At 36.4% G+C, this 26578-nt stretch overlaps 4 protein-coding genes across 4 annotated transcripts; all 4 read right to left on the bottom strand.

Annotated features, from left to right (window-relative positions):
- Positions 1-4349: 4349 nt before the first annotated feature.
- On the bottom strand, positions 4350-6796 carry LOC120000230 (subtilisin-like protease SBT3). Its single transcript, XM_038848182.1, has one exon. It carries the CDS (start codon positions 6768-6770, stop codon positions 4464-4466), a length of 2307 nt encoding a protein of 768 aa, XP_038704110.1. The 5' UTR covers positions 6771-6796; the 3' UTR covers positions 4350-4463.
- Positions 6797-6894: 98 nt separating this feature from the next.
- On the bottom strand, positions 6895-9415 carry LOC120000740. Its single transcript, XM_038848857.1, has 3 exons — positions 9214-9415; positions 8345-8645; positions 6895-6982 (listed from the first exon to the last, which is right to left on the bottom strand). The coding sequence occupies exons 1-3, from the start codon at positions 9413-9415 to the stop codon at positions 6895-6897; spliced, it is 591 nt and encodes a 196-aa protein (XP_038704785.1).
- Positions 9416-17495: 8080 nt separating this feature from the next.
- Positions 17496-20741, bottom strand: LOC120001025 (probable serine/threonine-protein kinase At1g01540). The gene is made up of 7 exons (XM_038849239.1): positions 19819-20741; positions 19539-19643; positions 19275-19397; positions 19007-19177; positions 18768-18897; positions 18474-18683; positions 17496-17822 (listed from the first exon to the last, which is right to left on the bottom strand). Exons 1-7 carry the CDS (start codon positions 20727-20729, stop codon positions 17679-17681), a joined length of 1794 nt encoding a protein of 597 aa, XP_038705167.1. The 5' UTR covers positions 20730-20741; the 3' UTR covers positions 17496-17678.
- A 2124-nt stretch (positions 20742-22865) lies between these two features.
- Positions 22866-24894, bottom strand: LOC119999286 (transcription factor bHLH95-like). Its single transcript, XM_038846771.1, has 3 exons — positions 24486-24894; positions 23587-24036; positions 22866-23141 (listed from the first exon to the last, which is right to left on the bottom strand). Exons 1-3 carry the CDS (start codon positions 24693-24695, stop codon positions 23043-23045), a joined length of 759 nt encoding a protein of 252 aa, XP_038702699.1. The 5' UTR covers positions 24696-24894; the 3' UTR covers positions 22866-23042.
- Positions 24895-26578: the final 1684 nt, after the last annotated feature.

The raw sequence follows: 26578 nt of genomic DNA, 5'->3' as shown, positions 1-26578 counted from the left end.
TCAATAAACTCCCTAACTAACAACAATTGATTTCTTTGAGGTTGGACCCCGGGCCTGGGCTTGAAGGGGATCGATGGTTGGATCAAGTATTTTGGGCCTTGTATGGGTCTGACTTGGGAGGAAAAATTCATGCGGACGACGGGCCCAAAACGGAAATTCTCTCATTAAGACATAAAATAAGGGTAACTTTTTGACCATTGATTTGGAACATGTGGGACCCAAAATAGTGGGTCTCACTTATCATTTTACTTGGATGTCCAAGTATTTATGTTGTAGAGCTTGACAAAGTATATCTATGATTCTCATGATTTTATCGATCAAATGCAAGACAAATATGAGCAATCTCATCTTGTTGAGAAGATTATAACTCACTGATAGGTTTAGGAGAAGAACTCACAAGATTAACAGTAAAAGTCACTAATTGGAATATGCAAGCCTAGATCTCGTTCAAAAGAAGTCGTGCTTACTCACATTCGCATATGGCCAAAAGCTTATTAGGGCTTTATTGTATGGCCTAATCTTTGTACGAGTATTCTGTTTTATGTATTATATCCATAGGCCTAGTATTTTCTTATTTACGACAAGCAATTCGATTGGCCTTGACACTTGATGATATGATGACAAAATTTCATTCATTGTTTTCTCTGCCCAACATATGCAAAATCTAAGATTTTTAACCGTATTAATTCTTGCTAAAACCCGGCAATCATTGAAGTAAGGGTTAATAGCACATTTCGTCACCGAAAGATACCTCGTGTTTCAATTTGCACACTGAAAGATTTTTTTGTGCCAATATGATACACCAAAGTTTCAAATTGTGTCAAATTACACCGTCGGTCGGATTTGCCCAGTTTAGGGCAGTCAATGTGCCCATGTGGTATATAAAAGTCTTATTATGCTGACTTGCATTGACATTTACTATGTGGAAAATATTTTTTATAAAAATGAACTGACATAGAAAAACAAACCCATTAACACTAATTACACCTAATTATGGTCACAACTAAATTTAACTCCCCAAAATTTAATCCAAATTAATGCACCATCTCATTTTTAACTCACCTAATTACCTCATTGTGTTTGGAGACTTGAGCCCTATTAACCACAACTTTGAAGAGTGGTTGGAGGAATGTCTTCGTTGTCGTGCTGTCGACGGTTGAAGAGTGGCTAGATTTGCCTCAGTAGACGGATCTGCTTGCAGATCCTAGTTGTTGCCTTGAAGATTTTTTTTTTTCCCATCGATTTCTTGAACAATCGTTGAACAGATCTCTTGCCATTCTCTCTCTCTCACACACATACATACCCCCTTCAAAGAAGAAGATTGAGATTCCGACTCTTTTCACGCTCTTCTAAAAGTTGGGCTGTTAATTCGATTAGTTGGGTCAGAGATAAATCGGGGAAATGGGGAAATGGATCCGTCCTTGGATCGTGAGTTTTCAGATCTGCATCATCAAGTGATACACTTTCATGCTCTTTATCATCAAAAAACCCTTCTCCAATAAAATTACATTCCTTTAATGCTCTTCATCAAAAAGTCCAGCACGATGGTGCAAGTGATGGTGGAAGAGGACACCTTAGATCTGGTCGGCGAGAGATTTGTTTGTGTATGGTGTTTGTCGTTATTTTTTTACTTCATTTTCATTTTCATTTTCCACTACACATTGATTTTTTTTCTTATTAAAATTTTCTGGTTTTAAATTTGTTTGCTGATTGGTATCAGAAAAATACATCATTTACACATGGAAAATCATTTTCCACTTTTAATCCCTATTTAATGGTCAACATGTCACATGGGCACATTGACTGCCCAAAATTTGATACATCTGCCCGATTGTACAATTTAGAACAAATTGAAACTTTGGTGTATTAAATTGATACAAAAAAATCTTTTGGTCTACAGATTGAACAAGATAAATCTGTTAGTGACCAAAAGTGCTATTAACCCATTGAAGTAATCACCCAACTTAAACAATGCCAATGACACACTCGGACTTGTGTTGCTGGAGTTGTGCTTGAATGGCATTTTAGCCTGAAAGGGTTGCCAATTAGAGTGATATTATAACACCCATATTAAACCCTATTATAGCTATACTTCACCAAGTAATGGACCTAATGGTACATATAAGTTAAGAAATTGACTACATTCGATGTTACCAAGAAGGTTATTCATATGGACGACCAAAATTGACCTGTCTAACTAACATGCAACAATTGATTTTCATGAAACTCCCTAACTAACAACAATTCATTTTCCAAAGTTAAGAAACTCTCTAACTAACACAATTGATTTCCCCAAGCCTGAACCTGAAGGGGATCGATTGTGTGGATCAGGTCTTCTGGGCCTTCTATGGGTAGGACTTGGGAGGATAAATCCGTGTAGACCACAAGCCCAAAACGGAAAAAATACTGTTGGTGATGGAGGGAGTCCTTTCCTTATAAAAAAATGTGAATACTCTGACCACAATTAACTTTTTTTACTAAAGTAGACAAGATAGACGGCACCAACCATCACCCTCACTTATATCTCTTTTTCCATTAATTTGTCAAAATTTGATGGTCGTGGTGGTGGCCTCTAAAGAGTGGGCTCCACTTATCATTTCACGTAGATATCTAAGGATTAATGTTGTAGAGCTTGGCAAAGTATATTCATAATTCCCATGATTTTATCAATCAAATGCAGGATAAATATGAACTCAAATGTCATAATTGATGCATGAACACCACTAACTTCCCCAGGTATAGAGCCAAGTGCCCAATCCTTATTGACATCTTCAAGAATTTTGTATGATGTACCATACATTTTTATCATGCTCCTCAAAGAGTCATAGTGAGAGCTCCAACTCATTGTATTGAAGTAATTGGATTAGCTCCTCTACCAAACTGTCTTTTGCCAGTAGCTAACATAAAAGCAATCTCATCTCGTTGAGAGGATTGTAACTCACTGATGCATTTAGGAGAAGAACTCACAATATTAACAGATAACAGTAGAAGTCACTAGTTGGGATATGCAAACTTGGATCTCGTTCAAAAGAAGTCCTGCTTACTCACATTTGCATAGGGCCAAAAGCTGATTAGGGCTTTATTGTATGGGCCTAATTTTTGTATGAGTATTCTGTTTTATGTATTGTGTCTATGGGCCTGGTATTTTCTTATTTATTGTTATTTGCAGAAGTGTTTTTTTTTTTTCCTTCTAGAATCTGCTGCAGCCCCCACTTCCGCCCGTGGTCACAGATTAAAGTTAAAAAATATCTTTGCTTCCTCCTTCTAGATCCAACACTAGTGAAGGTGTTTAGCTGTGAGGTGGCCCCCATCTAGTTTGTGATATGATTGGAGTTGATGTTGCTCAATATGAAGTAGTTTGTGTGAAAAGTTGAGGGTTCTGGATCAGTTAGAATTAGTTAAACTATTGGGACTTAACGGAAATTGTTATATAATTGTTTTGTAGTCTAGACGATACAGTTGTCCCATTATGATTGGCTATCATAGTGGTTATAAATGATCATTTTGAGTCTATGAATGAATAAGAAATTCTAATGTTTTCCTTCTCTTGTTTCTCTCTAATTCTCCACCGTCATTGTTCATCCTTGGTTAAGGTTTGAAAGAGGTAATCTATTTGGAAGAGGCCATCGATGATACTAAAGGTGTTTGAAGAAGAAGATGATGTGAGAGATACAGAGAAAGAAAAAAGGAGAGAACATAAGTGAGGTTTATTTTATCTTTAACATGTGCTAGAACAAAGGTGTTATTTTCCTAACTGTTAATCTGAAAACTTGGAGTGTTCACTGGAGGAGTCCAGTGTGTTTTTTTTTTTTTTTTTTTTACATTGGACCTCTAATGTTGACTCTTTTTATTCCGCATATTATGGTCTTCGGAAATCACAAAATTATTGCTAAATTTCTTATTCTGTAAACTGAATATTAAAACCACACAAAATCTTATCCTACAAACTAGAAGCTCTACCAGCAAATGTGACACTTTATATTATTTAAAAATTAGGCTTTATTTGATATAGTTGAACTGTCAAATGACTTGTAAGTAATAGCCATAGAAATAAGTTAAAAATAAGCTAAATTCTTGTGTTAAGTGTTAACCAGTAATATCGGAGTTGATGTTTGTGGCCACTACAGGACTTTTCACCACATGTTTACCTCCAACTTCTTCCCACCTAAGAAAACCAAAAACCTGCTCTTGTTTCATCATTTTTGGGCCTTCAATGCTCAACTTGTAACTCTGTTTCTCCTACTTCTCCTTGAAAACCAATTTGTCTGGTGTGATACAGACCTTAATCCCCTCCAAAAGTAATTAATGTCTGCTGGGCCAATATACAAAACTAATTAAACGGGACATTATTATGGATCTTGATCTATATATCTGATTATGGGTTTTCTTTTATTTTCATGTAAAATAAAGGGTTTATTCAACACATTCTAATTGCCCCTTTGCTTGTGTAATTGAATACTCACTCAGTCATTCATATCTGAGCTTAGGCTTGTAGCCACTATAGGACTCTTCACCACATGTTTCCCTCCAACTTCTTCCCACCTAAGAAAACCAAAAACCAGGACTTGTTTTATCAATCTCGGACCTTCAATGCTCAACTTATAGCTCTGCTTCTCATTCTTCTCCTTGAACACCAACTTGTCTGGTGCGACACTGACATTAAGCCCCTCCAAGGCCGGGACCTTAGCGATGTAGGTAGAAATTCCCTCACCGACATTTGTCACTGTTCTATGGAATTCTTGCACAATTCTCTTGTTTGAATTGGAGTCATCTACATTGAAATAGGCAATAAACGAAGGGTAATTGAGATCCAATGATGGGGCAGAACAATTAGTTGATGATGACGACTTTGTGATGGCCTGGATTTGTTGTTCTGTGAAGTTCAACCCGCAAAGAAGATTCACATATTCATTTGCATTCAAGTCATAAATGAGACCCGGGTCTAGTGCCTTGTTTGGATTGACTTGACCAGAACCCATGTCGATGGGAGTTGCTCTAATGAAATCGTAGCCAGCGTCAGTGATTGGACTCTGCGTATTGTCCATAATATCAGCGGTGGTCATCATAGCAGACCGGATGGCGGCGGGGCTCCATTCTGGGTGCGCTGCCTTCAAAAGCGCCCCAACTCCTGCTGCGTGAGGACATGCCATTGATGTACCTGACAAGAAATTGAAATCGGTGTTTTCTGAATTGACTGGAATGTTTGAAGGCCAGGCAGCCAAGACCATGACACCAGGAGCCAAGATATCAGGCTTTAACACAAATGGGCAGCTTAGTGAAGGTCCTCTAGAGCTGGATTCAGCAACAATTGGTGCTGGTTTGGTTCCAAGATATGTAATTCTGAATTCCATGCTTGCTTTTGTTCCTTTGTTGTTCTTGATGTAGTTTTTGATTAATTCACCTTCTTTTGGTCTCACAAATATGGCAGGAAATGAGCTTCGCATGAAGAATCTCAAGTCTGTGACATTGGTTATGAAAATACCTCCAGTGAGATTGGCAGCATCCCTTACGTTATTGACTTGGTCTTGCAGAGTGTCTTTCTTGTCTTCACACACAACGATCTTGTGCCGAATTTGCTTCAGCTTAGCAGAGTCTTTACATTGATTCATGAATACTATTGGATATTGGGTTGAAGAAGAATAATTCCCTGCATATAGAGCAGATCCAGAGACTTTAATTCCATTTCCAAGAGCCAAAACCGCGGCGAATTCCCGATCAATTGTACCAGAACCGACGGTTAGCACCCAAGGAATGCCATTGTGGATGGTCTTGAGAGATGATCCATCATTTCCTGCAGAGGCAGCCACGAATATGCCTTTCTCTACGGCTGCAAATGTAGCCAAAGCAATTGGGTCTTCATACAATTGAACCAAATCTAGCCCCAACGACAATGACAATACATCTACGCCGTCAGTAATTGCTTGTTCAATTCCAGCAATATAATCAGAAGTTGCAGAACCTTCTCTCCACATAACTTTGTAGACGGCCAAATGTGCACGAGGAGCCACCCCAGTGGCGGTTCCCGGTGCATAACCAAAGTAGGAAGCATTCTTCACATAGTTCCCAGCCACGGTGGAGGCGACGTGGGTGCCATGTCCGGAGGAGTCGCGGGTGGAGTTGACGGAGATGGTGTCATTTTCCGGTAGACTAGCAAGTAGACCTCTGTTGAAGGAACGAGCTCCAATTAACTTCTTGTTGCACATTGAAGAGTTGAAATCGGTACCACTCTCGCATGTTCCTTTCCATCTTAGTGGGATTTCACCCATCCCTTCATCGCCAAAGCTCTCACTTTCCGGCCAAACCCCAGTGTCCACAACACCAATAATGACATCCTGGCCATAATTCGACACCGGCCATGCCCCGAAATTGGTATTCAGGTCGAGGAATTGGGGTGTGTGAGTTGTGTCCATCTTGACAGGCAAGTCCTTGATACAAGAAATGTAGCCAGGAGTGGCTTTCAATGCCTCGAGCTCATAAGGGGTGAGACGTGCACTAAAACCACTCATAACATGGTTATAAGTATAAATGAGTTTAGATGAAGAGGGGCTTTTGGCGGCAGAGTTATCGGATATGGCGGCAAGAGTCGAGAGATACCAATTGTGCTGACCGGAAAATGCCTTGGGCATGGCTGAAGGATCCATGTAGATGATATAGTTTTCCGATTGTGCTAATAAGGATGTGAATTGTATTATCGTTACCATGGAAAGGCACAAAATATGCAAGACACCATTGGGAGGAGCCATGATTGAAGAGGAGAGGATGGAAGGCATAGCTTTTGAACATAGTTTGTGAAATCGTTGTGATTTATACAGAGCTTGAAAAGTAGGGGACTTTCAATTAAATTGTTCACTCGTATACTTTTCCATGCTGTTGCGTTGGACAAATTTGACCAACTTAGCTGTCCATCTTATCACTCAAACCCGGCTCCACAGTCTTGGCATAGTCAAATATCTCATCAACACCGACGCCGGGTGCTGGATAGCTGCATTATTACTTCTGACATGTAACTAATCAATTTGATAGCTCATGAGAGCTCAACCGATTTATTCCATTGATTTAATCAATGAAATAGTTTTATTTCACCATTTTATTTCAGAATTCATTGTCTAAAATTTTTTATTTTAATATGGATTTTTTAAAGCACAGTTTATAATTCATTGTTTTAGTTCTGAATTTATTGTTTTTTGAAATTCCAATAAAAAAAATAATGGAATTTGAAATTAAGATTTTATCGATAAAACTCATCGACAATGGATCTTATTAGAAAGAGCTTTATGCACTAATTCTGAATGTATAATTTTTTTTAAAATCTAAAATATATTTTAAGAGTCAAAATGTTTTAAAATTTCATTTAAGAGACTTAGGCTCCCACGCTACCTAGCATTACTGTTATTAATTAAGAGTTATAGGACAATCAATTGGATGCCAGGAAAAATTAGAGTAGACCCTGCTATAAGAGTTCTAGGTATCAACTTTTTTTTTTTTGAAAATAATGAATATGTTTTGATCGATTTATGAGTTCAACCATATATTAAAGACTCCTGCAGTCGAAGTCATTGTAAACTGAAAACAGGGATCAGCATCCGTTGGATAAACTGAATCAACTTTTCTTAACAAATTTTTGATACCACACAAAAATGAGTCATTCTTTTATTTGACAGATCTTCTGTAAAAAACACTCCACCACATCAGATCCTCTAAAATATTTAAAGTATGTTCGTTGTACTTTGCGCTAATAATTATGTTTTTCATTGATTAATTTAAATTATCAGTCTGGTAAGAGATAATCTCATCTGGTCAAAGTGTCGCTTTAGTCTTCCTGGTTTATGGGTCCACTTTATCGAAATGTCCCCGAGGGGACCCACAACGAAATTAATGTGATGAGTCATCAGACAACAATCAATTAATTAATTATTTTTTCTCTTTGTTACTCGAGAAAAGGAAAGAAGACGTGGTAGAAGCCAACACCACCATATTAAAGTAAAGTTTCACTCATTTTCAAATTTTGTTTGTCAAAAATGGAGGTCGGACTTCTAAGGAAGAAAACAATAAGGAACCTCAAACTTTAAAAATATATATAATCTGTATAGACAGGCACAGTTAATGTATAATAGTATTTGTGTTTTGTCGTGTTTTAAACTCTTATATGAGAATTTATATATATATATATATATATATAAATAAAAGTATGCTCAAGATTGGTACAAACAACTCCGCAGTTAAATTTCTTAATTGTCACCTGGACAACAAATTAAGCTGCAGGTTGCTATCTCTAAGCTAGTGAGTTAGTTTTATACATACATGTTAGGCTTAATGGAATGTATAATTGCATTTCAACACATACTTGACAAGCTCTTCAAACTCGGCCTCGCTAATAAAACCGTCTCCATTTATGTCAGCGACAGAGATGGCTCGACCAGCTCTCCATCCTGGGAAATATGAACCGAGGTTCTTGAACGCATTCCTCATCTCCTGCATGCTAAGGCGACCATCTTTGTTCTTGTCAAAGCGCTTGAGAAGTCCATGCAATTGTTCTTCAGTTAGACGGACAGCTACGTACTTGAGCTTGTTCTTGCTTTCGAAGAACCCTGCTTCATCCTTAGTTGTGGCTTTGGCACATGTGATCTTGCAATTTTTATCAATTCCTGTATGAGTTAGCATTGACATTGTTGGAGTTTTCGTTGGTGCTTAAGAGGGAAGTTTTGTGTTTGCTCTGCGTCCTGTTATGTTCGGTGCCAAATGTTTATATAGACGAGACTCTTTGATGCCTGGGGCCTAGCATCCAAAATATGATAACTTGATAAGGAATATTAATTATGACCGGCTTTGTTGATAGACTTGTGACTCAGATTTGTTCTTCTTAAGATTCTAGAGATAGAGATCACATGGAACAAGAGCATCCATGGTGGATTTGAAATGAAGAGGATATTAGTGTATTTTAGTATGGAATAATGCTGCTGCATGGCCACGCAAAGTTTCCACATGACATAATTTGCACACGTTAGAATGGATCCGGCCGGGGCAGGTCTGGACCCAACCGAGGCACCATTTTGGTGCACAAAGTTTATACCAAAAAGAAATCATAATCCATGAAATCCCAAAATCCCCAATTTTGTTTGGCTCTCTTTGGCACCCATAACACGTGAAACCCTAATCAAAATTTGATTAAATGTTTCTGGTAATTATTTGACGATCCGATGAGTACAAAATTACCAGCAGCAGTGGACGATGTGTGGGTTCTGTGGCCATATAAGTCTCGTGAAGAGTCGTAGAATGTATAATTGATTTTCCAACATTCAGCGAAGATGGCTTTGCTAGAATATCGAGCCCTAATGAGCTTTATGTTGCAAAGAGAACGATCAAATGCATAGCCATTTTCACATTGACCCTTCCATCTCTGTGATACTGGTGACATCCTCTAGTCACTAAAGTCGCTTTCAGGCCAAATGCATGTATCGATGAGTCCTATAATTATGCCTTAACCATACGACTAACTATGTTATATGTCAAATTTATAATTCAGCTCAAGAAACATGGGACTGTGAGTGGTGTAGAGCTTGATATGTGGCAAGATGTGCTAGGAGTTTTTGAATTTCGAAGATTTGAGGAGTCAGTCTGTAGGAGTACAACAATGTATATTTGTCATTAATTGAAGGTGAATATGAACTGTTCAACAATTTATCTATTCAATTTAGTGTTTTTGTGTTGATTTTTGTGGTAGTTTGTTTAATTTTATCTACTCCAATTCGATTCTAATTGCACATTGTGGAGTTGAATTGGGTATCACTTTCACATATACTTTTCCATCTTAGTGGGATTTCATGCAAAGATCCACTCTCGATTTTTTATCTGATCAATTTTTATGTTCAACTATATCTCTTCAATAATTTATATGTTCAACAGTTTATCTGTTCAATTTATTATTTTTTTGTTGATTTTTGTGGTGGTTTGTTCAATTTTTATATGTTCAAACACTACTATAAAGATGGAATGGTCAATATGAAAATGGCTCTCCATTTGGTCATTCTCTCTACGACAGAAATCTCATTGAGACTCTATATTTTAGCAAAGGCATCTTGACTGAATGTATAATTGATTTTCCGACATTCAGCCAAGATGGCTTTACTAAAATATCGAGTCCTAATGAGTTTTCTGTTGACCCTTCCATCTCTGTGGTACTGGTGACATCCTCTCGTCACTAAAGTCGCTTTCAGGCCAAATGCATGTATCGATGAGTCCTATTATTACGCCTTAACCATACAACTAATTATGTCATATGCCAAATTTATAATTTAGCTCAAGAAACTTGGGACTGTGAGTGGTGTAGAGCTTGCCAAATGACTCTTGATATGTGGCAAGATGTGCAACTAACTATGTTATATGTCAAATTTATAATTCAGCTCAAGAAACATAGGACTGTGAGTGGTGTAGAGCTTGCCAAATGACTCTTGATATTTGGCAAGATGTGCTAGGAGTTTTTGAATTTTGAAGATTTGAGGAGTCAATCTGTAGGAGTACAACAATGTATCTTTGTCATTAACTGAAGGTGAATATGATCTCAAGATGTTCAACAATTTCTCTATTCAATTTAGTGTTTTTGTGTTGATTTTTGTGGTAGTTTGTTCAATTTTATCTACTCCAATTCGATTCTAGTTGCACATTGAGGAGTTGACTTGGGTATCACTTTCACATATACATTTCCATCTTAGTGGGATTTCATGCAAAGACCCACCCTCGATTTTTTATCTGATCAATTTTTATGTTCAACTATATCTCTTCAATAATTTATATGTTCAACAGTTTATTTGTTCAATTTATTATTTTTGTGTTGGTTTTTGTGGTGGTTTGTTCAATTTTTATATGTTCAACACTACTATAGAGATGGAATAGCCAATATGAAAATGGCTATGCATTTGGTTATTCTCTCTATAACAGAAATCTCATTGAGACTCAGTAGCAAAGACATCTTGACTAAAGGTTGCAAAATCAATTTGACATTATACAAATACTCTCCTCTAAGATTCTATAGCCACGGAACACACACATCATCCACTACTGTTGGTAAATTATGTACTTGGTTCAAGTCACTTTGGATATGCAAGAGGCACGACCAATGGAGTAGCACCAAGAGCACATGTTTCCATGTATAAGGTCGTATTTGATATAGGTACACAAGTAACAACAACAACTAACATGCTTGTTGGCATGGACCAAGCAATTGTTGATGGAGTAGATACATATCGTTGTAGTTTTGACAATACTCTCTACTTCAGTGATGTCATCAGCATAGCCTCACTTTCGGTTACTAAGAAATGAATATTCGTCGTATGTGCAGTCGGTAACTATGGAGCGTATAATTCAACTCATAATGGAGCTTCTTGGATTATGGAGCGTATAATTCAACGCATAATGGAGCTTCTTGGATTACAACGGTGGGTGCTAGAACTCTTGATAGGAGTGTCAAGGTCAGAATAACTCAGGGAAATGTGACAACTTTAGAAGGAATGTCATACTATCCAGAAATCATAGATATCAATGATGAACTTTTATATTATGGCAATATTGATGCACCTATGACAATATACGATGATGAATCACTCAATGAATATGAGGTATAGGGTAAAATAGTCTTATGTGATAGCATCCACAATTTCATTTTCTCACAAATGCAGGACCTCCACTTGAATGGTGCACTCGTTGAAATATTTGTGATAGGATTTTTTCACATTTAGATAAATGCTCATTTCCAAGCATAATTTTGCCACTTGGCTCTGAGACTCTGGTTAGAGATTACATGACATAGGTAAATGAAGCAAGGGTGAAAAGCTTTCAGTTTGTATTGAGAAGGTTGGGTACAAAACTAGCACCTCAAGGTGACACTTCTCTATTCAATTTTGTGTTTTTGTGTTTTCAATTTTGTGTTTTTGTGTTTGTTTTTTGGCGCATTGTTCAATTTTATGTTGAAAGTTTATCTGTTAAAATATTATTTGTTAAACTTTATGTTTTCAAAATTTTATCTTTTTAATTTATCTATTCAACAATCTATATGTTAAAACAATTTATTTGTTCAATTTAATGTTTTTTTTTTTTGTCTTTGTGATGGTTTGGTCTATATATTCGTTCAATAACTTATATGTTCAACCACTTATCTTTCAATGTTATATGTTTAACAAATTTTTTTGTTCAATTTAGTACTTTTGTGCTGTTTTGTGGTGCTTTATTCAATTTAATTGTTCAAATACTAAACATTTTTTGATAAAGATTTTTCATTTACTGATTTTAAACTAGTAATTACATTACTAAGCTAATTTGAAATTATTAGTTTTATTTGCATATTTTATTATTTAAATTGACATAAACCAATAAAATAAATTTTCCACTTTTTTTCCATGTGTGCATGGAAAAAAAAAAGAATCAAGAAACCAACACATAAATTATTATACATTGATCTTCTTGTCATTTTATTATAGGCTTCAAAAGTAATAAGTGACGATGAATTTGATAAAAAAAAATTTGGAAAATAAATAATTGCAAAACTGTTATTATAATTCTATTTAATAAGTGATGATGAATTTGATAAAAAGAAATTTGGAAAATAAATAATTGCAGAACTGTTATTATAATTCTATTTAAAGCCCACCCAGCTCATTAGAGATTGTGACTTCTACTCAGCCCACCATTGCCATTTTTAGATAATAAAGACAAATGATCCATGCCATTTTTAGATAATAAATACAAATGATCCAAACTTTAATCAAGGCCACAAGACTTGGATATCATCTCCCATCCATCAAAATGTGGATGAAATTGAAGAATTTCTTGGCTTGATTCTCACCAACCCACATTAAATATATACTCTGTCTTGTTAATCAGCCAAACTTCAAGCCGTAGATTCAATCTTCATTGATGCAAACAATAAGAGTATATCTCTTAAAATCATGCATAATCCAGGAAACCGTGACCCATAAGGATGCCTTACAATGCAGTCTCCCTTCATCGACTCTGTCGGCAAGAGATTAAGAGTGTGTTTGGATTGAGGGATTTGGAGGAAAGGGAGGATTGAGGGATTTGGAGGAAAGGGAAGAGAAGAGAAAGGGAAGGAAGAGAAGGGAAGAGAATGGAAGTGAAAATACATTTCCCTTCTCATGTTTGGATAGATAAAAAAAGAAAAGAAAGAAAAGTAGTTTAATTTACTAATTTATCCTTATTTTTTATGTTTAAGTGTTATGTTCGAGGATAAAATAGGTTTTAAACTTCTAAGTAACTTAATTAATAATCTCTTCCCTCCAAATAACTCCATTTTGGGAGAAAAGAATTTTGATAAAAATTTAATGAAATCTTCCTCCCAAATCCTCTCAAATCCCTCCTCTCAATTTTTTATAAACTATCCAAACAAGGGAATTGGAAGGAAACTCTATTTCCCTTCTCTTCCCTTCCCTCCAAATCCCTCAATCCAAACACACTCCAAGAGAAATATAAACATATGTTACTCACCATACGTACAGAGGAAAAAGGAATTCACCTGGTCTCTATTGGTTGGTAATTCGATTTACCAATTTTCCTTTAAATGTTGTTTCGTTCCCTCCATGTTTGTTCAAAATGTGGGTGATTTGACAATAATTAAAATTTATAGGTCTAAATCTCACAAAATGATACTAAAACTAGAGGTGCCAAAAATTCGGTTTCGGAGCAGATAACATGAAAATTTCATGTATGAGTTTCTGATAGGAATCGAACGCACAACCTAAAAAAAAAGTAGACTATCTTTAAATCGTCAAACCTTTATTAACTCGTATTCATGTTTTAATTTCAAGGGCCTGCCATCACATAGCCTTAGCCAAGATGTTCAACAACAAAGACATCTACATACATGATCCACACACATTACCCGTTTTCCTTTTCTTATTAAAAGTGTATTTCTTATAAAATTGTTAGGAGTTTTAGTACTCAATAGGAATTCTAGTCAAATTAATATTTTTAATTTTATTAGGGTTTCCTTGTTTTTATTTAAATAAGATTGTTAGCCATGGTTAAGTAATTTCTGAAATAAAATTGAAGCCTTTTTTATAATTGGGTAGATTTATTATTTATACCTTGCAAATAAACACATGAAAATTTCATGTATGACTCTTGATAGGCACCCACAACCTCCGACAAGACAAACTATCTTTTATGTTCTAACCATTATACTTTAATAATTAACTTTTGTCCTTGTTATGTATACTCGCGAAACTAAGATTTTTTTTTTTTTTTGTTTAATCCAAAGCTCAGAAAATTTTAACCCTTAATTATAGTGTAACCTTGATAAATGCACAAAATAACTGTAGGATTTATGATTTAACAATATGAATTATCATCATCATCATCAAAGTTTTTATTTCAAAAGTTTAGGATCGAGTATATGAGTTTATGAGAACATCATCTAAGTCATAAACTCCTTTATCCTAACTTGGGAACGTAGGCGAAGTTTAACAATATGAATTATAAATAAATTAAATAACACAAAGATGGTTGTTAAAAACTTAGAAACCCCTTTAGTAGCTCTTATTCATGTCTTATTTTCAAGGGCCTACGATCATGTAGGCGCCAATAGGTTCAACAACATGCACATTTGCATCTATGATGTACACACACTGTTAGACCAATACACTGAAATCCAGATACGATACAATTCACACGATTTGAACATGGATACTCTTTCTTTTCTGGAGTTTCTGGAATTCTTGTGCTTGAGACTGTCGCACCTATAAAAAGACATCCTTCAATTAGCAACCCTGAATTCATGAACAATAACTCACCAGAAATTTGATGCAGTATATACTAACAAAATGCAACGACGAAAAGAATGACGAAGAAAGTAAGCTTGATAGAAGTCTTCTTCATCATTTTTAGGGTTTCTAGTGTTTGGATGAAAATTTGGAGTGTGTTTGATTTCAATCTGTTGTGCATTTATATATAGGAAACAAACCCGTCAATCTCATAAATAAAATAATATAGAAATTCTCCATATATAGGCCTATTTACACGCTCACTTTTTTTGGTTAGATATATGTGCATTTGTCTATAGTTGGATATATATTGAAAATTTTTTAAGGACATGTATATTTGTTTAAGGATATATGTGCATTTCTCTATATACATATGTGCATTCATGAGGCAACTAGCTCACCTTTTATAGTTAGAATATATATGCATTTGTTTATAGGTGGATACATTGGCGGACCTAGGAATTGAAGTTACCGGGGGCACAAAGATGATGCGGGGGTCCGGGGGCAGCGCTCCTGGAATTTTTTTTTGGGTTCTTTATGTAATTTATTTACGAATATAAACGATAAATATAAAAAAAACATTAATAATATTTTAAACACATAAGAAACTACATTATAATTTGATTTTTGGGATTTGTCTATTTGGGTTTAATGAGAGTTGGGTTGGGTCTTAGTTAATGGGCTAAGTGTATGTAATGGGGGCCTTTTATTTTTTTGCTGGAGGTCTTAGTGTTAAATTGTTAAGGCAAGATTTAATTCTGTTATGGCAAGGGTTAGAACCTACTTACCAAAAAAAACACAAGGTTAGAACCCCTAAGGAGGGCCCGGCCTAATTTTTGTGAAAATTTGAAGTAATTGTGTTATGGCAAGATTTAGAAACCCTGACCTCGGGGGTATAAAAATGAAGACTACTTCTAATTCATAAATTGAATTTTGACTATTATTCCTCAACTTAAATATATTATTAAAAAAAAAACTTTCCAAAAATTTTAAAATTGGGACGGGCCAGGTGGGCCGGGAACCCAGCCCAGCCCGTGAAGAGGTGCTGGGCCAATCCGGGGCCGCCGGGTTTCCTGGACGAGTATCTAGGTCGCGTAAACCACGTAGGGAGTAAAAAGGATTCGCCTGGTCTATATTGGTCGGTAATTCGATTTACCCATTTTCCTTTAAATGTTGTTTCGTTTCCTCCATGTTGTTCAAAATGTGGGTGATTTGACAATAATTAAAATTTCTAGGTCGAATTCTCACAAAATGACACTAAAATTAGGGATGATAAAAATTCGGTTTCGGGTCGAATAATATCACGTGTCTAGGAAATAAGATTTTTTTGTTCTATGTAGATTGACGACCCTGAATTTAACCTCCCCTTATTCCATATGATTGTTTTGTTTATAACATAAGAATTCCGATGAACAAGCATGAAAATTCCATGTATGAGTTCTTGATAGGAATCGAACTCACAACCTATGACAAAGTACAGACTATCTTTAAATCATCAAACCTTTATTAACTCTTATTCATGTTTTATTTTCAAGGGCCTGCGATTACATAGCCTTAGCCAAGATGTTTAGCAACAAAGACATCTACATACATGATCTACACACATTTTTATACCCATACAGTGAAAACCAGATATGATACAATCAGTTTTGTTTGAACATCGATGCACTGGCATTTCTAGGAGGTTCTGCAATTAAATTGCTTGGGACTGACGCACCTATAGAAGAAAAAAAATTCAATTAGAAACCCTGAATTCGCGAACATATATGCACAATCCATTAAAAATCTGATATAGTATTTCGACAATTAGATTTGACAATGAGATTTATTATTCTGGGTCGCCATAGAAACAGACAATCACAAATATGAAAATCATCAAAAAAAAAAAGAAGATAAAAAACTTGCATGCATGTATGTGTAATCAAATATCCATTAAAGAGAGATTAGAGATATATACTAACAAAATGCAACGACACAAAGAATGACGAAGAAAGTAAGCTTGATAGAAGTCTGCTTCATCATTTTTATGGTTTCTAGAGTTTGGATGGAAAGGAAGAGAGACGTGATGGAAAGAAAGATAGAAAATGAATATAGAGTTGTTGGAATGTATGGAGTGTTGATGAATAATATTCATTGTAAGACTCATTCACTCAATTAAATTATGCCACATAACAGAGATGAGAAGAAATAATGGTTTTAAAGTGTCTGATATTTATTTTACTACTGTGGATGCTCTCATTCCCCTAAAGCCAAATAGACCAAACGTACTCTAAATGATGTTGTTTCTACTCTGTCTTGTTAATTACCCAAACTTCAAGCTGTAGATTCTGAGTCTTCATTGATGCATTCCAAAAGATTAAATGTTTTCAGTGGTGGCATAAATGACCAAACCGGCAACAAAACCTACACATGGGATGGGAGGGGGGTCCAGTGTCTGGAGATGGAAGACGAGCACACCTAGGAAATCTAGAGCACGTGACTTGCAGGACTCCCCCAGTTTTCATGTTTATTCCCCCAAACGCAAACAACAAAAGTATTTGTCTTAAAATCATTGCATAATCCAGGAAACTATGACCCATAAGGCTGCCTTTATGGACTATAATGCAGTCTTCCTTCATCGACTCTGTCGGCAAGAGACTTGAGAGAACTATAAAAATATGTTGCTCTCTGACGTTTCCCTCTCGATGGTATACAGAGCAACTATCTCGTGGAGGAAAAATTAGCAAATAAATGCACAAAGCACAGAGTACGCTTATACCTCTACCTGCAGAGACAAAGGTATACAAAGCGCAGAACCAATGCTAACAAATCGATAAAAAGACTGGATTCATAGTGGTGTTGATTACATATACAGAAGAAGCGTGCAATGAACGTCAAACAGTCTATTCAGCTTAGAGAAGGTTCACAGGGCTACTGCTCTTCAGTTTCTTGCTTTCTCCACAATGACCTATTGGTTTGCATGCCACTTTCATACCCACTGCTATCACCTGATTCACTTACGGTCTTCTCCATCAACCTGTTTCTTGGAAGATCATTCTCAGAACGTCTACGATCCTGGCAATAGACTCCAAAAGTTAGACATAAGAAAGTACAAAATAGTATAAATTCCAACAGTGTATAACAGATTTAATGTCCTTTCTATGTTCAGGAGATAAAATGTTGTCCTTGCCAATACTCCAAACACAAATTGCAGAAACATATGACCAAAAAAGTTCCAGAAGACATCCTTACTGTCCAAAAGAAATAACGCAAGATGAAATACTCTTTCTTGAGATCCAAGACTGACTGAAATTGCATATATACTTGGCTTTCTCATGGTCAGGTAAATAATGCTACTACGATGAAAAAATAAATTTTGCATGCAACATCTAACAAGACTACATTTTGCCTTATGCCAATTGGTATGCTGAATACCCTACTACATTGAGTTAAGCTGACAGGAAGATAATTTCCTGAGATAATACAAGTACAATCATCAAACGTCCAATCAGAAGCTACGTTGAGCATGGAGAAACATTAGTCAATAGGATCTGCAAGCATTCTTCTCACTTGAACTTCTAGTTCTAACCAATCATGAATACAAGGAAGAAGAAAGTAGCAACTCATAACATAAAAGTGAAAATCTAGATAAGATATAGCTCAATAACTAGAACAAAGATAAGAATGCCGCAGCCCAAAAGTGAAAATTATTAGTTCGGAACTTACATCTCGGAAGGGAAACTCATCAGCCTCAAGCATATGTATTACATGGCCCATCTTTGGCCTCTTTTGCGCATTTGGATCCACACAGCGCAATGCTACTAAAAGGGCACGTTTTAGTGCCCTTGATGAAGGCTTCTCCACTAGCCTAGGATCCAAGACCCCCTCTGCATTCCGACTTGAAACCATTGTTTTGATCCAATCAACTAAGTTCACCTGAATATTGACCCAAAATTAGATACCAAGAGAAAGAAAATACTGAAAGAGAGAAAAAAAAAATCTTCAATAAGAAATACAAACTTCTCCCTGAGGACGGCTATAATCCACAGGATTTCTCCCAGAAATTATTTCCATGAGAAGAATACCAAAGCTGTATACGTCACTTCTTTCATTCAGCATTCCAGTGCTGGCATATTCGGGAGCCACATATCTGCAAAAAGGAAGCACATGCTTCTCATTCATTTTCTGGGGCAAAACTCTCCTGCATAAATACTGAGCAACTGAGATAATTGTCCATTCGTCAGACAAATTATACAAACCCAAATGTTCCCATCACACGAGTCGTCACATAACTTCGCTCAGAACCCAAGAGCTTTGCTAGGCCAAAATCAGATACTTTTGGACTCCACTGCCTGTCAAGCAAAATGTTGCTTGACTTGATATCACGGTGAACAACCTTCGGCTCAAGTCCCTCATGCAGGTAAGTGAGCCTATTATTATGTTACAAAGCTTAAGTCAAGATTATAAAAAACATTATCTGAACTATTGAAGCTATGGCAATTTCCTCTCAGTCTATTCAAAACATACCCTTTTGCTGTTCCAAGTGTTATATTCATACGAATTTCCCATGTAAGAGGGCTGCAAGGTCCAACATCTCCATGAAGCCACTGTTCTAAGTTTCCATTGTCGACATACTCATACACAAGCATCCTATAAGAACCCAGGGAAATAGATTAGTGATTTCATGCACGATAATGACACCAAAGATCGAATAACAATATCATTAGGCATCAATTCAATACGCTTACCAAGAAATACACTGAACAAGAATTAAGGATGTCAAATTGTTACCTGTGAGCTCCTTCAGCACAATAACCAAGCAATCTCACCAAATTTTTGTGCCTAACACGTCCAATTGCTTCCACTTCTACCTTGAACTCCTTCTCAGCCTGTCCCCTGCAGCAAAACAAAACAACAGAATTGGTAGATCTTTCTGGCATAACTTCCCATTACAAAAAGCATGCAAATTCACAGAGTACATACTCCCAAAATCCTTACTTTTCTACCAAAATGGGGAACTAATGGGTTCATCTCTAATAAACTTCAATTTTAATTGACACACTGTAAATACCTGTTGTTGAGCAAATTTTTAATAGCCACCTGAGTTTTATCCTCGAAAACTCCACGGTAGACAATCCCATACCCACCTTCACCAATCACATTCTCATCAGCAAACCCATCAGTGGAATCCTCCAGCTCTCTTAGCGTGTACCAGTGGCCCCATCCCAAATGCGACACCTCTGGCACCGCCACAGCCACAGCCTGATCACCTAACTTGTTCGCCTCTCCGCTCCCATGACCCGACCCGCCAACCCGTTCCGGATACGAAATTCGGTGGTCTTTCCCAATTTCAATGTGAACCCTATTACGCCCACTGACAGGGCTCTCCTCCCCTCGGGTAAGAAGCAGTACCGGCTCTGATTCAGGTAATGGGTCCGGGTTATGTGCTTTTTCGTCGAGTGCTGAATGGGTCGGGTTGCGTGGGTAATCGATTCGTATCTCCTGAATTTCTTTGGAGATATTGGGGATCGTGGAACTGTGGTTGGTTTTAGTTTTACTGGTTTCTTTGCGGTTGCTGCGTCTAGAGGTGAACCAGAGAGAGATGAGGAAGAGAACAAGTACTATGGCAGCTCCAACACATATACCAATAATAACCCACAAACGCAAACCGAAAATTGAGGTTTTTTTCGAGAGCTGATCGTTCAAGATGGAATGATTAGACATTGTTTGTTCTACTCCCCCTCCTTCCTCTTCTAGGATTCTCTGGTTCTGTAACAATTTTGACCCACATGAAAGAACAAAACAACAAAAAAGAGCGAAGAAGAAAGTAGTACTACTAGTTTGTGCGTTTGTAGCAGTAGTGAACTGATTATGAGGTAATTGAAGAAAAAAAAAGGGAGGAAAATATGGAGGACTGTACAGCTGAGCTGAGTGGGGTTTACAAAGAGGAGTGTGGGCAGCTGGCATGATGGGGACTTGCATGACCAGAGTAAGATTTCTTCTCTTTTACATCACCTGCTACATTTTGCTAACCAAACGGCTTTAAACCTTTAAACCTTTAACATTAATCAAAATTATGGCAATTTGTTTGGCTCATCAAATTTAGAATATATTCTAATATTACCAACAAGAGTTGGCTTCGTTAACAATCGACTAGATTAGACATATGTATGCTCAAAGTTCGATTTCAATTACAAAAGTAATTCTCTGTGATATTTCAAAAAGAATATATTCTAATATTATATTATATCTGTTTAGAGATTAATTCCATGATAGCAAAATACATTTAGCATCGAGATAACAAACGAAGAAATTACAAACCCATAAATCAAGAATAACAAAAAGATAAACAATCACCGGAAAATATCGGTATGACAATATTGTCTCGATATAAACTCGAACAAACTAGATAACAAACATAAAACAAACATAATACACAAGGACTGCATCTAGGTTCTTGATTTCCCCTTCATCAAAATACCTACCTCCACCAAATCTAGAGAGACTTCTACAAACCTACATTTTAGCAAGCCCGTTACGATGAGCTTGCCTTAAGGACAGTACTTATAATTCAAATTGGACATTACACAAAGGGCGGATACCCCTATGAATTCATATGCCCCATTGGTAATCGCCCATGCCAACTCTATTTGTTTCTAGAATAACTTTAAAGCAAAAGAGGGTGTATTAGACTTTTTCTTCAAAAATTTGGACGGATTAATATTTTTCTCTCTTTCACATTTCCACCCACAATTCCCCAGCAACATCTCTCTCTAAAACTATCTCTCTCTCAGTCTAGATCTTCCCATTTGCTATAATGTTTTGGATCTTCCTATGCATTAATGAATGAATAAATAATAAGAAGAAAGAATGTGAAGGGAGCATTAGCCATTATGTACTATTTGACCTAATTAAATACTCCAGTGCACAATTAGTTTAATAGATGGTGTTTGGCTAGTGTGGACCTGATTTAATTATTTATGATTTTCTCATAAAAATATAAAATATCTACACCAACAAAAGATGCTTAGTCGGTAGCCGAAATAATTAATATATTTGTAAAAAATATTAGATTTTTTTTTGTTTTTATTTATTTAAAGTTTAGAAAGAATTTTTTTTTTGTTTTTGTTGTTGCAAGGGAATGCTTAATTTGGCATATTGCTAGCAGAATTGCCAAAAAAAGGGTTAACATCAAGATGGGCTGTGATTCTCTCTAATTTTTTGGACCCAACTTCACCAGCGGCCTCGAATAATCTTTAAGCCTGGACAATCAAAATTAAATGGGCCCACTGCCATCAATGTGATGCCCAATTGTCCACACAATAATACACCATCAGTAGTGTATTGACTCACCGGGCACTTCTGGATAATTTTCTTTTTCTAAATCTATTGGATAATTTATATAAAAAAAGTCTACTGGACATGGGGCTGACTCAGGATTTCATGTTGTGATAGGTAAAGTCAAATGAGGTCTTAGGGCAGCACCTTCGAGAATATTTTATAAGTTATTTATTTATTATACCTTTCAAAGTACGAAAAATAATATTTAATAACATACTAAAGTTAAGAAAAATTTTGTTAGGTTACGATGTGTTCGTCTCTAGTTGACATTGTTGGATATGTTGAGAGAATATAAAGGGTCAAAACAGAGAGAGACAGATGGATAATAGAATATACCTTAAGGTGTGCATAGCAACTAACAAGTCATTCATTCGATAAACTAACAAATAGCCAGCAAACCCTAACTCACGCCTCACATTTGATTCATTGAGAGTCTGAGACTGGTTAGAACTTAGGAGAGAAGGACGAGAAGCATATCAAAATGGTTGGGCTATGTCGTGGACAAAAGCTGGCAATCGACCAACAAACCTGCAAAATCACTACACCTGCAACATACTTGTTTCTAAAAACCTTTCTTCAAGATTCACTTCACAGATCTTGTCTGTCGTCAGAGCTAATTTATCAATCAATTTCTTCAAATCTGAATCTTCCATAGTCGGAGAATGATTGCCGAAAACTTAGAGATACAGAAAAGTCTAGCAGTAGCCGATGTAGTTGAACTAAAAAGACACCAAATTGAAATTGAACTTCATATATTAATTTGCACCAGATAAAAACTGAACTTCAATATACACCAAGGTCTGCTTTGTATATACATCATCGCTTAAAAACTTGATCACAAAAGTGAATATAAGGATTATAAAATAGAAGACCACCTTTTTGTCTTTTGAGAATGAAACAACCTAGCATGCACGGCTATTCATGATCATGCATGCCAATCCAACAACATTATAATCAGCAAGACAAGAGCCATAGATTCATCTCTCCTGCGGCTAGCTTGAAGGTATCCTCCACTGATAATGCATCACGATAATGAGGAGAAGCTCCACCAGCCTGATCACAAGAGCTCCAATATAAATCATGACCATTGATTTATTGCACTTAAGAATTAGCTGAGAAGACAGTTAATAATCGAGCATATAATGGAACAGTATACCATAAGACATATCTAATGCCTTAAAGTTCTAGATAATGAGCCATAGACTACTCTTGATGTTGAAGACTTCTTAGAAGATTAATTAATGACAGGAAATTGCTACTTCGAAGTTTTATGAGAGAGTATTATTGAGACAGAATAATGTTATGTGTTTGTGAGATATTAGGTGTAATCGGATTTTGGGTTTGAGAGCGATTCTTGTTTTGCAATTTCTTTCCGGTGATAAAATGATTGATATCTATCACCCGTGGACGTAGGCAACTGCCGAATCACATAAATATCTACGTGATTGTGTGTGTATATTTTGGAGTTATTGGGCACAACAATAACTACTATACTTACATGATGAACATTTATAATGTATATGCGGCGGTGTTGATCTGAAGAAATGTGAGTAGATACCACATCCAAATTGTGCTTCTCCAGTATGTAAAAGATGGTGGCAAGTAAACCAGGCTTCCTCAGTGAACAAACACTGAACTGTGCATCGTCACCGCACATGTTCATGACAACATTAGGAGAAAACCATGTCTGGAAGCACGCAGGCGTAAAAGGGACAGAAACCGCGGAATTCATGGCCTCGGACAGTCCCTGACCGGCTAAAAATGATTCTCTTGAAGTTGATCCATATGCATGGGGTGTCTGTGAAGTCATGGTGGATGGTTCAGAAGAATCAGTTAATATTGTTCCAGTACTTAGCTTTTCAATCCTTTTTCTTTGCATTGTTTGGAGAGTTTGTTGAAGCACCTTGATGTATCGCACTGCTTCATCAACAACGGTGGACTTGTCTGCCTAAACACATCACACAAATTCAACGAGAAAGAGAATACAAATACAACATATAGCCTAGAAAGCAGCACAATCATATATAGCAAGGTAATATGACCCAAATCCTAATACCCTTAAAATCAAAGGATTGAAGATTTTTTTTGGTAACCTAGATTTCCTCAGCTCAATATGTTTATCAGACAGTTTGATCAATTCTAAACTTGACCGCCAACCCAGTCTGTTCCATGGTTGGCTATAGTTTAGATCGGATTGAAGCCTGTGGTAGGAGAACCTTCTATCATGTAAGGAAATAAAGCTAAAACTACAAGGCGTGAGAGTTAAACTTATGATCTCACGTATTTACAACGAGTTACCACAGCGAATGACAAACAAGTGAAAAGAAAATCTAATGAGAAAAAAAGAAGAAAATCAATTGTTTTCAAGGCAAGCAAATATATTTTTGGCATCCTTACCTTGGCAGGGAGTTGAGGGACCAAGGCATGAAGATTAGAGAACATGTCCCTCATCTTTTTCCTCCTTTGTCTCTCCGTCCAAATGTGAATCTCATGCTCTGGTTCGCCGCCGCAGCCACCACCATGAATTTTGTCGTTTTTTGGAACTCCCTTCTTGTGACCCACCACATCGGCAACAGCTGTTTCATTACCCATGACACTATCGACCATTGAATTAGACAATTAGTTGGTTTCAAGCCGAATTCGCTTTCAGCGCTGCCTCCACCAGGATCGTCTGAATTGGAACAATCACACGAATGACAGTACAAGTCCTGCAGGTACTTTATATGCGGAATCATCTTTGTGGACATGACTCTGAATTTATTCACACGAGATAGAGATGGAGGGGTTGTGTGTGAGAGGAGATTCGAATGGCAATGGAACGAAAGAGGCCAAAATACAATCATGAGACAATGCCGTTATTTAGCTTCCGAACAAAAACGGAAACCATAAGGGTGTGTGCCCCACAAGATTTCTTTGAGGGTGGGTCCTACCTTTTGTACTTCTATCTTTCTAGCTGTTGCCCCTCATTTTCCCCTTAATTACGGATTTGACCTTTTATCATATTGGTCTAATCTAACCTATTGATTTATAAATAAATCTCAGACCATCTCACATCAACACCGTGTTTTTTTTTTTACCTAAAAATCATTAGTGACGGTTTATGAAGAACAAACTACAGTGAACCGGAGGTGAGAATTTATTCGTATGTTTGAGCTGAGAATTTCTACGACTCTCTCAATAAAAAGCTCCTTAGTGTCAAGTGTAAATAAATAAATTTCATCCATTAAGATCAAAAGTGTATTCTTTGTTTGTTCACTGTGTCCTATAATCAAATTATACACATAATGCCACAGGTTACAGCTTGTTATCCTACGTTTTAAGTTCCTGACCATCTCAAAGAGTAACTTTAAAGAACCTTTTAAATTGAAAAAACGAAGGCAATTGAAGAGAAGGATTGGCAAAACGGTAAAATACTATTCAAGTTAGGGGTAACAAATAGAGAAACGGAGAGAGACGCGTCATGCGACAACAGCAATAGGCAATAAGGCCGTTATTTTCACATACCGAAAATGAGTCGGGTTCTTCCACCGCCGCCTCACCACCTAGTGGGCCACGTCATTCTTCTCTCTAGGGGTTTTTTTTTGTTTTTTTTAATTTTATCCTTAAAGGAAGAGAGACATATATTCGAATCTTGATCAGGATAATTACACGTCATCTTTATCACTCCAACTGTTAACTATTGGAGGGGTTAGGATGGGTTCCAAATTTACATGCATATATATGATTATATAAAATGTAAATTCCTAAAACGACTGGCTCATCATGTTTGTTCAAGAGTCACTGACTGTTACTTTCATGATTGAAGGTAACCTATTACTGTAACTATTTACATCTGTCACAAAATTAAGAAAAAAGCTAGCTCTCTCTTATAAAACACAAAAAGCTTTCAGTTTACACACTTTTCTTCTAAGAATATGATTGCTATTTAGTGTAACTCTTGTTTTCTTTTTGATCATAAAAAAAAAGCTGGAATATTTGTTTTTATCGGAAGCCAATCATCATTACATATGTAACAACCACCATCTACCACCCAAAATAAAATAATTAAATCAAAATTTATTGTCCACATTTTACAAAATTTAGTCCAAACACATCAAAATGATATATATTGTTCACTATGGACAAAAAAAAAACATGCGGATTAGATTTGTTTTCCTGGATCGTCTACGAAGTCCGTACACCCACAAAACGTGTTACTTATGTGAGAGGAGTTGAACCGTTGTTTATATATCACTCAATTGAGTTATGTTAATGTGATGTGAGACTAAAAGTCTGTGCTCTAATATCATATCACTCAGTTGGATTATGCTGATCCAATGTGAGACTAAAAGTCTTTGTTATAATATCATGTCACTCAATTAGGTTATGCTAATTCGACGTGGAATTAAAAGTCTTTACTGTGATATCATGTTACAAAAAATCAACTCAAACAAATCAAAGTGATATTATCTACTCTGAACCAAATACCACACATATTTGTTCCCTTGAAC

This window comes from Tripterygium wilfordii, chromosome 6, assembly GCF_013401445.1.
Source record: "Tripterygium wilfordii isolate XIE 37 chromosome 6, ASM1340144v1, whole genome shotgun sequence".
NCBI classification, from domain to species: domain Eukaryota; kingdom Viridiplantae; phylum Streptophyta; class Magnoliopsida; order Celastrales; family Celastraceae; genus Tripterygium; species Tripterygium wilfordii.
This window is presented reverse-complemented; position numbering and strand designations above follow the sequence as displayed.

What these genes read in the sequence shown, in the direction of transcription:
- LOC120000230 (XM_038848182.1), bottom strand. Translation starts at nt 6,770, where the DNA reads ATGCCTTCCATCCTCTCCTCTTCAATCATGGCTCCTCCCAATGGTGTC.
- LOC120000740 (XM_038848857.1), bottom strand. Translation starts at nt 9,415, where the DNA reads ATGTCACCAGTATCACAGAGATGGAAGGGTCAATGTGAAAATGGCTAT. An exon ending in CACATCGTCCACTGCTGCTG is followed by an intron (nt 8,646 to 9,213) that starts GTAATTTTGTAC and finishes TAACTCATACAG; the next exon opens with GAATTGATAAAAATTGCAAG. An exon ending in GAGTTTGAAGAGCTTGTCAA is followed by an intron (nt 6,983 to 8,344) that starts GTATGTGTTGAA and finishes GTAATAATGCAG; the next exon opens with CTATCCAGCACCCGGCGTCG.
- LOC120001025 (XM_038849239.1), bottom strand. Translation starts at nt 20,729, where the DNA reads ATGCAAGTCCCCATCATGCCAGCTGCCCACACTCCTCTTTGTAAACCC. An exon ending in TGTGCTGAAGGAGCTCACAG is followed by an intron (nt 19,398 to 19,538) that starts GTAACAATTTGA and finishes GGGTTCTTATAG; the next exon opens with GATGCTTGTGTATGAGTATG. An exon ending in ATGAGTTTCCCTTCCGAGAT is followed by an intron (nt 17,823 to 18,473) that starts GTAAGTTCCGAA and finishes GTCTATTGCCAG; the next exon opens with GATCGTAGACGTTCTGAGAA.
- LOC119999286 (XM_038846771.1), bottom strand. Translation starts at nt 24,695, where the DNA reads ATGGTCGATAGTGTCATGGGTAATGAAACAGCTGTTGCCGATGTGGTG. An exon ending in TCCCTCAACTCCCTGCCAAG is followed by an intron (nt 24,037 to 24,485) that starts GTAAGGATGCCA and finishes TGATGTGTTTAG; the next exon opens with GCAGACAAGTCCACCGTTGT. An exon ending in ACATTATAAATGTTCATCAT is followed by an intron (nt 23,142 to 23,586) that starts GTAAGTATAGTA and finishes TCTTGTGATCAG; the next exon opens with GCTGGTGGAGCTTCTCCTCA.